At 42.0% G+C, this 11901-nt stretch overlaps 1 protein-coding gene across 1 annotated transcript in view; it reads left to right on the forward strand.

The window, feature by feature from the left end:
- Positions 1–6968: 6968 nt before the first annotated feature.
- LOC132871107 (macrophage mannose receptor 1-like) overlaps positions 6969–11901 on the forward strand; it is a 55474-nt gene continuing 50541 nt past the window's right edge. Inside the window, exons 1-2 of the mRNA XM_060905213.1 lie at positions 6969–7055; positions 7263–7325. Coding sequence (XP_060761196.1) covers positions 7289–7325 — 37 coding nt within the window. The 5' untranslated portion in view covers positions 6969–7055; positions 7263–7288. The remainder of the gene's footprint in view (positions 7056–7262; positions 7326–11901) is intronic.

Here is an 11901-nt window from a genome sequence, read left to right on the forward strand (position 1 = left end):
AGCCTGCATCTCTGATGGTATGGGGTTGCATTAGTGCGTGTGGCATGGGCAGCTTACACATCTGGAAAGACACCATCAATGCTGAAAGGTATATCCAGGTTCTAGAGCAACATATGCTCCCATCCAGACGACGTCTCTTTCAGGGAAGACCTTGCATTTTCCAACATGACAATGCCAAACCACATACTGCATCAATTACAGCATCATGGCTGCGTAGAAGAAGGGTCCGGGTACTGAACTGGCCAGCCTGCAGTCCAGACCTAAGACAGTTGAGCAACTAGAATCCTACATTAGACAAGAATGGGTTAACATTCCTCTCCCTAAACTTGAGCAACTTGTCTCCTCAGTCCCCAGACGTTTACAGACTGTTGTAAAGAGAAAAGGGGATGTCTCACAGTGGGAAACATGGCCTTGTCCCAACTTTTTTGAGATGTGTTGTTGTCATGAAATTTAAAATCACCTAATTTTTCTCTTTAAATGATACATTTTCTCAGTTTAAACATTTGATATGTCATCTATGTTCTATTCTGAATAAAATATGGAATTTTGAAACTTCCACATCATTGCATTCCGTTTTTGTAAGAATATAATCCTGAATACTCCTAAACCTACTCTTGTAAATGCGCGGCCCAAGGGTGACTGTCGTTTAGTGTAGCAGTTTAGGGTTTACTTTAGGCCAGCTACAATACAGTACGTGCTGCTCTGTACATTTTGCATTTCCACATGTTCTGTTCCCGTTTCATATCTTGATTTTGTCTATGTTTTTGTGTGAAACATTCTGTTGAACTGTGCATAACTCTTGTGTGACCTTGATACTGAGTGTGCAAAGCACATTCCGTAACTTTCCACTGCTGATACTCCCTACGCAGAGTATATAAAGCCCCGATGCGCAGCTGCGCATTAGGGCACGACTGAGAATAAACCAGATTGATTTAACTCGTGTGGTTTGCTCTCTTTTTGTCCTCGGAGTACTCCTTGTAACGCATCTGAACAGCACGCAGCACAATCCTAACAATTTGGTGACCCCGACGTGATACTCTCAATCAGGTAAGACATGTTTGATTGACTACCTGATTGGAAGTAGTTCCGTAGTGCCCTAAGGAGGGCTTTGTTTTCCCTGGTTCGAGTCCAGGAAGAGCGTGCTATAGAAATTTGTGTAGCGCCCTAAGGAGGGCTTGGTTTTCCCTGGTTCGAGTCCAGGAAGAGCGCGCTATAGAAATTTAGATAAATATCTGCTGTTTGTTTCTGTTCAGATCCGTTTGCTTTACTGTATGATGGGGGGCTCGTATCCTAAACCTGAGGTCACAGACACCCCGGCGGAATGGATGAATAAGTGTGGTTTAGGCTATTACGTTACGCCGTGGCTGGACAATTTGGCTGGGTGGACGGAGGCAAATCCTCAGATTCCATAGTATTCCCGTGATGGGACGTTTAATCCAGGCTTCCTTGCTTCAGCGCACTGTATGATTTACGAAAGAAATGGTTTGACATGAAGAAGGTATGGGATAAATCAAAGGGTGTTTACACCCCGAGACCTGTTTTAAAGGCTATTCCAAAACCAAAACTTTCTCAGTCAACCTCCCATGTAAAAGCGAGGGAGGAATAGTTACGTCCCACTCATTCCTCATCTCATATACATGTCCAGTAAATTTGTTAGCACATGATTTAATGTGCAAATTAGAAGTAAATCTCACATCCACTCCAGATGGACTAACTATTGAAGTAAGTGAAATGTGTAGTGTGCAGTATGGGTTTGGAAGCCCTCTGTATGTGTATGTCTGGCAGCTCTGTTCAGATCAGCTCACACAAACTCCAAAACACCTTGTACAGCTCGCACACTTGAACACCTCATCAGTTGACACAGATTATATGATGAGGAGCGTTTGCTCGAAATAGTCGATGTGTTGCAACCTAGAAATGACGTCGCTGTGAATATAAAGGAAGAAATAGCTCCGGCTCAGGAAGGTGGCCGTCCGCGTCAGCGCACCGTGTCGACATTTTTTTGGAGGGACACACCGAATGCTTTGCAGCTCCTGCGTGAGCAGTTAACTAGGTATTTCTCCGCCTGATGTTTTTGCCCTATCCAGTTCTGTGCTGCCACATAATATTCTGAACGCTGCTTGTACGTCCCAAGCTCCTCCCCCTGTTCTCTCTGCTCTTCCTAACACCCTGTGGGCGGATCATAAGGACGATGTGGGCTCTGTGAGCTGCTCTCCGTATGAAGCTGTTATTAAACACTCTACACCTGTTTATGTTAAACAATACCCTCTGTCTCCTAGTAAGCTCAATGGTATTGACAATATTCTAAAATCTCTTTTGCAGCAAGGTGTCGTGGTTCCTTGTGTCAGCCCGTATAACACCCCAGTGAACCCGGTCCCAAAACCGGATGGCACATGGCGCCTCACTCAAGACCTACGTAAAATAAATGAACTCATCGTTCCCGTGGCTCCAGTGGTCCCTGACGTTCCTTCTCTTATGTCTTCTATTCCGTGTGACCATGCTTATTTCTCTGTGATTGATTTGTGCTCTGCCTTTTTCAGTGTTCCTGTGGGCCATGAGACTCAGCCCCTGTTTGCTTTCACACACAGGGGAAGACAATACACGTGGACGCGGTTGCCACAGGGTTTCATTGACTCACCGGCGGTCTTCACTGCCGTATTGCGGGACGCGCTGGCTGATCTCTGTCTTCCCCGGGGCTCCACGGTGCTCCAGTACGCGGATGATCTCCTGGTAACGGCGGAGGATCAAGGCGCTTGTGCTGCCGCCACATTGTCTCTCCTCACACTCCTGGCGCAGAAGGGTTTCAAGGTCTCCCGCACGAGGTTGCAGTTTTGCCTCACAACTGTTCGCTACTTGGGACATGACCTCTCTCAGGGTTCCAGGAGGCTTAGCCCGGAACGCGTTCAAGTCATTATGGACACTCAGGTACCTGCAACCAAGCACGCTCTCATGGCATTTTTGGGCCTCATCAATTACTGTCGTCAATGGATCCCTGACTGTTCAATCTATGACAAGTGTTTGCGTTCAGCTATAAGTCAGTCAGATCCTTTGACTCAGCCCCTGGTCTGGACTGAGGACATGCTAACGGCCTTCAAGGCTCTGAAGCAAGCTTTGTGCTCCGCCCCTGCTCTCGGGCTGCCGAACTATCGTTTGCCGTTTCACCTGTATGTGTGCAATCAGAAGGGGACCGCCTCTGGGGTGCTGGCTCAGGAGCACGGGGGGGGCATGCGACCTTGCGCGTTTCTGTCTAAAACTCTTGACGCTGTGGCACAAGGGCTTCCTGGCTGTCTTAGGGCTGTTGCTGCGTGTGCTCTCATGGTCACAGACGCTGAAAAACTTGTTTTGTCGCATCCGCTCATTTTACACACTTCACATGACGTCGTGTACATTCTGCGGAATTTTAGCACTCAGCATTTGTCTGCTCAGCGTCGCTCTGGCTATGAGTTTATTCTTTTGGCCACAGAGCATCTCACTGTTAAGCCCTCCTCGTCGTTTGATTCTGTCGCCCACGCTCTTCAGCGTCTTCTTAACTCACAAGATGACGATGTTGCGTTTGACTCACATGACTGTCTTTCTAATATCGTTTTTGAGACTAGCATCCGCCCAGACTTACACTCCACCCCTCTTTCCACAGGCGATTCTCTTTTTGTAGATGGTTCCTGTTCCCGCCCTGCGGATGGTGTGTTCCTGTGTGGTTACTCTGTTTGTCGCCTCCCTGATGAAATTGTTGAAGCTCATTCTTTACCTTTTTCTTCTGCTCAGGCTGCGGAGCTCTATGCTTTGACTCGCGCGTGTATTTTGGCTCAAGACACAGACGTTACTATTTACACCGACTCACGCTACGCTTTCGGCGTGGCGCACGACTTCGGCCGCATTTGGGCGTCTCGGGGGTTTACGACAGCCGACGGTAAGCCCATTTCTCATTCTTCACTTGTTACTGATTTAATCACCGCCTGTCTCCTTCCGTGCACGTTGGCCATTGTTAAGACACGCGCGCACACAAGAGGGGACTCATTTGAAGTAAAGGGCAATTCATTCGCTGATCGAGTCGCTAAAGCTGCAGCCGCATCCGGTGTCCTGCCTCCAGGCTTTAATTGCGCTTTAGTTTCTACTGATCGCATGGTTAGCGCTGTCTTACCTGACATAGATCTCATTTCTATCCAGGCCTCGGCCTCTGTGGCAGATACGCAGTTCTGGGACGCCCAGGGCGCGACAGAGAAGAGTGGCGTTTTGCTTGACGCACAGGGCCGTCTTTGTTTACCTCGTCACTGTACTCCCTTTCTCGTCCGCGAGTTCCATGGTCCCACTCATCGCGGCCGAAGAGGGGTAGTGGAAGATATGAACAGAACATTCTGCATCAATAATTTGCACACAGACGCACACAACATTCTGGACAAGTGTTTAACGTGCGCCCAGAATAATCTATCTAAACCAGGCGCGGTACATCAGCACCTTCCCATACCCGACACGCCTTTCCAAGAATGGCAGATCGACTTCACTCACATGCCAAAGCAGGGCCCGTTCAAATACCTTTTGGTCATGATTGACAAATTTTCACGGTGGATTGAGGCTTTCCCGTGTAGCAAAGAGAACGCCCGAACAGCAGTGAACAAACTTACACAGGAAATTATCCCACGTTACGGTCTTCCGGTAGGAATTGACTCTGATAAGGGAACGCCGTTCACCTCTAAGGTAACGCAGGAGCTATGTAAAGACCTCAAGATCAATTGGCGTTTTCATATCCCATACCATCCACAGTCCTCTGGCATTGTGGAGCGCGCGAATAGAACGATTAAGGGTAAGTTGCGTAAGGCTATGCAAGACGCAGGCACGAAAAATTGGGTCCAGGTTTTACCGTTGGTCCTCGCTGATATGCGCATGACTGCTCAGGTCGCTCTCGACAATTTATCTCTGTACGAGCTCGTCATGGGACGCCCCTTTCCTGTCCCTTGGCGTAGAGGCATGCAGGTTATAGGAACGGGTGATCTTGAAGTACATCTCAGCGAGTACGCGGTGGGTCTCATGCGGGTGCTGGATGAGTATTGGGCGAGAGTAAATTCCAAAAAGCCTCCCATTCCAGAGGCACACACTCACCCCTTTGAGGTAGGGGACAGAGTTTTAGTAAAGAGATTCGGTAAACTAAACGCTCCCATGGAGGAGTCACCCTACAGTGGGCCCACCGATGTACTCGCTGTAACTCGCACGGCTGTGCTAACGGACCTTTTTCCACAGTGGATCCATGCCAGCAGAATAAAGAAGGCTCCAATGTAATAGAAATCTATATTGTTGATGCTTAACAGACTTTTGTGTTTCAGAAAGTTGCTGTGACAATAGCTGACGGCCTTTTCAGGGATCCCCTTCCAGCATCTGGAGCAATCCAGTTTCGGCTGATCTACAAAGAGGGGATGGTTGGTGAGTCTTGCAAAGTTCTGGGCTGAAGAGTCTGAAATGCACGGGAGCCTGTGACATTTTTCGCCGTCTGCACCCTGTGAGCATTAGAGAACAAAGTCAGTGACCAGTATGACTTTCTTCATCATCGTGCTGATCTCAACGCTTGGGGCAGGGTTACCCGCACAAGCAATACACCGGGACCCAAGGGATAACGAGTTTTAGAAATATGTAAACTTCACTGTAAAAACATCAATGAATATGAGTAAACCTTGTTATGTGTGTTCTTTGTTACCCCATGACAGCAGCGCTCCCTTTCCGGTCCGAATAGCCCCGTCTAACTACTCTGAGGTTAATATGATGATCTCGCACACAGGTTATGTCCCTGTGTCGGCCAAGACTGGGGTGTGAATAATACTCTGGGCTTGCGTCAGAGTATTAAAGAGGGGATTGTAAGAATATAATCCTGAATACTCCTAAACCTACTCTTGTAAATGCGCGGCCCAAGGGTGACTGTCGTTTAGTGTAGCAGTTTAGGGTTTACTTTAGGCCAGCTACAATACAGTACGTGCTGCTCTGTACATTTTGCATTTCCACATGTTCTGTTCCCGTTTCATATCTTGATTTTGTCTATGTTTTTGTGTGAAACATTCTGTTGAACTGTGCATAACTCTTGTGTGACCTTGATACTGAGTGTGCAAAGCACATTCCGTAACTTTCCACTGCTGATACTCCCTACGCAGAGTATATAAAGCCCCGACGCGCAGCTGCGCATTAGGGCACGACTGAGAATAAACCAGATTGATTTAACTCGTGTGGTTTGCTCTCTTTTTGTCCTCGGAGTACTCCTTGTAACGCATCTGAACAGCACGCAGCACAATCCTAACAGTTTTTATTTACAATTTGTACTTTGTCCCAACTTTTATGGAATCAGGGTTGTGTGTGTCTGTGTGTGTGTGTGTATATATATATATATATATATATATATATATATATATATATATATATATATATACACACACACACACACACACATCCAAACCAAGTTGTGTAAATCCGCGATCCTCTTTCTCAGATCTGCACTGAGCTCCTTGGACTTTCCCATTTTACTGTGTGTTGGTCAATCCAGTGAGTGCTGTAAACAAACCCTTTTTATGAAGGAACAGAGAATCTACCAGCTGTAGTCAATCAAGATCACTAACGGGAAGTTAAGAGACCTCGGCCTTGGCAACATAAGAGACATTTTGGAAGTTTCAGCACCTCTGGATTAATAATCTAAGCTAATAATAAACTAATCCCATTTCCAGAACACAACTCTTCTGGAAATGGGATTAGCAGTTTCTACACTAAAATAACAAGATAAATTATTTTAATTGAAAAAAAAAAACCCAAATTGTAATCCTTAAAACAGTGAAATTATCAGTTGATAGCCGACATTTTCTGTTATTATTTTCTTCACATGTGATGCAGTAAGATATAAAACATTTTGTGTTTGTGCCTCATGCTGATGCAAATACAGTGAATGTTTTTCTAACTAACACACTGCTGCATTGAGGACAAGGATTTTTTTCCTACCTATTTGCTTGTCAGTGTCACGTGATGATGTGGATTTTAAAGGGTTCTGAGTGGAACATTAAGACTCCATTCAGCAGCGAGCAGCTCATCAGGTAAGACTGCAGCACTTCACCTGGATCTGTTCACCTCATCACCATCACTGAGTCGATTCTGGCAAATTCACACACTGCTTTCATCATTTACACTTCACAACACACAGCGAGCTGCTCTGTGACACAAAGCCCTTCTTCTGGGGGCAAAGCACCATTATTATTATTATTATTATTATTATGAGCTGATGTTGGATTTTAAACCCACAGGGCATCACTCCAGCACTGACATCACCATGGCAACCGTGTCGTTCCTCTTCCTCCTGTTCTCAGGTAAATATTGAGTCCTAATTAAACCTCATTAGTATGTGTTATTTAAATGTTTAGATAAACTTGACTAAATTTGTGTGACAGATGAGTAAAATTGTCTGCGTTTCCTCAAAGGATTAATCGAATAAAAGAATAATAACTATTTTAAAAGTAAGCTATGAAGATAAACACTAAATGTACTCAATATTATTATGACCCTGATGGTTCCACCCCAGCAACATGGAAGGTGCAGTTTAGTTCCTTTATTTGTGACAGTGGACCTGAGGAGGTTCTGCACAAAACACACTCAGCATGAGTCTGAGATTAAAGCCCAGTTTCCTAAAACAAGTGCAGTAATGAAATGTGTAAATAAATGACGTTGCTCTGAAATCAAGCCTCTCGTGTCTAGAATCAGTGACCAGTGTGAGGGACATTAATGCGGCTGATATTCCACCGTCAGTGGGTTTACTGTCAGGAAGAACCTGCTGTGTACAGAATCAGTGAGTTTATAGCGAAGCGTGCCATTAAACTGTGTGACGGATTCGAGGGAATTGGTGTAGGAGTTGGTGATGTCGGCCCATGACCTGATTATCAGAGCTGATAAAAGCAGTGTAAAGGACAAGCAACATCCCAACACGGACTCATTCACCTGAAGAGTTCTTTCACAAAGCTCAAGCTTTTCACTTTTAATACAGTTATTACACACAGTTCAGAAATCCAAAGCTGCCGTGTGTGAGGGAGAGAAGTGCACTTCCACATGTTGCTTACAGTGTGTAAAGTTTACACCAGTTTCAGTTACAGAGCGCGTGCGCACACACACACACACACACACACACACACACACACACACACACACACACACACACACACCTGCTGCTGCTTTGGAGACACCCATTTAAACACATGGATGTGGTGTATATTACAATGAAGGACAAATATTTTACACTCCATAACACTGTGACATGAACACAGACCATTTCCGGTCTGTAACTGAGCTCAGTGACTAAACGTGGCCGCTAGATGGCGATATTGACTGACCGGAAGAAGTGAGTCATGTATGTGAGCCTTCGTCCAAAATGAAAATGTTCTCCAACTTTCTGCAGTTCAGGGCTGGGGTTTCCGAAAGCCTCTTAAGGCTAAGAGCGTCTTTAACTGCCTTTTAAGATCCATCAGTAAGCTAATGTGGTTTTCCTGAAAGTAGTACTTTAGTTCACTCTTAACTTACGATGGACCTGGATCGCACTTTTACAACAAAGAGCATCTGCTCACAGCTGAATAGACAGGAGGTGCAGGTGCATTCTGCATGAAAGAGTGATCCAGGTCCATCATCAGTTAAGAGTGAACTAAAGTGGATATACAGTTCTGTGCAAAAATCTGAGGCACATGTAAAGAAATGCTGTCGACCAAAAATGGCTTAAAAATCTCATCTCATCTCATTATCTGTAGCCGCTTTATCCTGTTCTACAGGGTCGCAGGCGAGCTGGATCCTATCTCAGCTGACTACGGGCGAAAATGGCTTAAAAATAATGAAATGAAATGTTTCAACATTAAAAAAATACTATAAACAGTAATCATTAAGCCATAATAAATGAAACAAAGTCAGTATTTGGTGTGAGACGACCCTTTGCTGAAAAAAATAAAAATAAAAAACAGTAGTCTCGGGTCCAATAAGGAAATGATCTGTAGGTTTTCCTGAGCATCTTACAGAACCAGCCGCAGTTCTTCTGGACACTTTGACTGTCACACTCACTTCTTCATTTTACACCAAAACCCAGCAGCCTTCATTATGGCCTGAGCACCGTACAGTGCGAGACCCTGTTGTTATTCGAATGATGATGATGATTATTATTATTATTATTATGGCCCGAGTACTGTACGGTGCGAGACCCTGTTGTTATTCGAAGGATTATTATTATTATTAATATTATTATTATTAGGGCCTGAGCACCGTACAGTGCGAGACCCTATTGTTTTTCGAAGGATTATTATTATTATTATTATTATTATGGCCCGAGTACTGTACAGTGCGAGACCCTATTGTTTTTCGAAGGATTATTATTATTATTATTATTATTATTATTATGGCCCGAGTACTGTATGGTGCGAGACCCTATTGTTTTTCGAAGGATTATTATTATTATTATTATTATTATTATTATTATGGCCCGAGTACTGTATGGTGCGAGACCCTATTGTTTTTCGAAGGATTATTATTATTATTATTATTATTATTATTATTAATAGGGCCCGAGTACTGTACAGTGCGAGACCCTATTGTTTTTCGAAGGATTATTATTATTATTATTATTATTATTATGGCCCGAGTACTGTATGGTGCGAGACCCTATTGTTTTTCGAAGGATTATTATTATTATTATTATTATTATTATTATTATTAGGGCCCGAGTACTGTACAGTGCGAGACCCTATTGTTTTTCGAAGGATTATTATTATTATTAATATTATTATTAGGACCCGAGTACTGTACGGTGCGAGACCCTATTGTTTTTCGAAGGATTATTATTATTATTATTATTATTATTAGGGCCCGAGTATTGTATGGTGCGAGACCCTATTGTTTTTCGAAGGATTATTATTATTATTATTATTAATATTATTATTAGGACCCGAGTACTGTACGGTGCGAGACCCTATTGTTTTTCGAAGGATTATTATTATTATTATTATTATTATTAGGGCCCGAGTATTGTATGGTGCGAGACCCTATTGTTTTTCGAAGGATTATTATTATTATTATTATTATTATTAGGGCCCGAGTACTGTACGGTGCGAGACCCTATTGTTTTTCAAAGGATTATTATTATTATTATTATTATTATTAGGGCCCGAGTATTGTATGGTGCGAGACCCTATTGTTTTTCGAAGGATTATTATTATTATTATTATTATTATTAGGGCCCGAGTACTGTATGGTGCGAGACCCTATTGTTTTTCAAAGGATTATTATTATTATTATTATTATTATTATTAGGGCCCGAGTACTGTATGGTGCGAGACCCTATTGTTTTTCGAAGGATTATTATTATTATTATTATTATTATTATTAGGGCCCGAGTACTGAATGGTGCGAGACCCTATTGTTTTTCGAAGGATTATTATTATTATTATTATTATTATTAGGGCCCGAGTACTGTATGGTGCGAGACCCTATTGTTTTTCAAAGGATTATTATTATTATTATTATTATTATTATTAGGGCCCGAGTACTGAATGGTGCGAGACCCTATTGTTTTTCGAAGGATTATTATTATTATTATTATTATTATTAGGGCCCGAGTACTGTACGGTGCGAGACCCTATTGTTTTTCGAAGGATTATTATTATTATTATTATTATTATGAGGGCCCGAGTACTGTATGGTGCGAGACCCTATTGTTTTTCAAAGGATTATTATTATTATTATTATTATTATTATTATTATTTTTAGGGCCCGAGTACTGTATGGTGCGAGACCCTATTGTTTTTCGAAGGATTATTATTATTATTATTATTATTATTATTATTAGGGCCCGAGTACTGTATGGTGCGAGACCCTATTGTTTTTCAAAGGATTATTATTATTATTATTATTATTATTATTATTATTAGGGCCCGAGTACTGTACGGTGCGAGACCCTATTGTTTTTCGAAGGATTATTATTATTATTATTATTATTATTATTATTAGGGCCCGAGTACTGAATGGTGCGAGACCCTATTGTTTTTCGAAGGATTATTATTATTATTATTATTATTATTAGGGCCCGAGTACTGTATGGTGCGAGACCCTATTGTTTTTCAAAGGATTATTATTATTATTATTATTAGGGCCCGAGTACTGAATGGTGCGAGACCCTATTGTTTTTCGAAGTATTATTATTATTATTATTATTATTATTATTATTATTAGGGCCCGAGTACTGTATGGTGCGAGACCCTATTGTTTTTCAAAGGATTATTATTATTATTATTATTATTATTATTATTATTTTTTTTAGGGCCCGAGTACTGTATGGTGCGAGACCCTATTGTTTTTCGAAGGATTATTATTATTATTATTATTATTATTATTATGGCCCGAGTACTGTATGGTGCGAGACCCTATTGTTTTTCAAAGGATTATTATTATTATTATTATTATTATTATTAGGGCCCGAGTACTGAATGGTGCGAGACCCTATTGTTTTTCGAAGTATTATTATTATTATTATTATTATTATTATTATTAGGGCCCGAGTACTGTATGGTGCGAGACCCTATTGTTTTTCAAAGGATTATTATTATTATTATTATTATTATTATTATTAGGGCCCGAGTACTGTATGGTGCGAGACCCTATTGTTTTTCAAAGGATTATTATTATTATTATTATGGCCCGAGTACTGTACGGTGCGAGACCCTATTGTTTTTCGAAGGATTATTATTATTATTATTATTATTATTAGGGCCCGAGTACTGTACGGTGCGAGACCCTATTGTTTTTCGAAGGATTATTATTATTATTATTATTATTATTTTTAATAGGGCCCGAGTACTGTACAGTGCGAGACCCTATTGTTTTTCGAAGGATTATTATTATTATTATTATTATTATTATTAT

The sequence above is a fragment of the Neoarius graeffei genome, chromosome 23, assembly GCF_027579695.1.
Source record: "Neoarius graeffei isolate fNeoGra1 chromosome 23, fNeoGra1.pri, whole genome shotgun sequence".
NCBI classification, from domain to species: domain Eukaryota; kingdom Metazoa; phylum Chordata; class Actinopteri; order Siluriformes; family Ariidae; genus Neoarius; species Neoarius graeffei.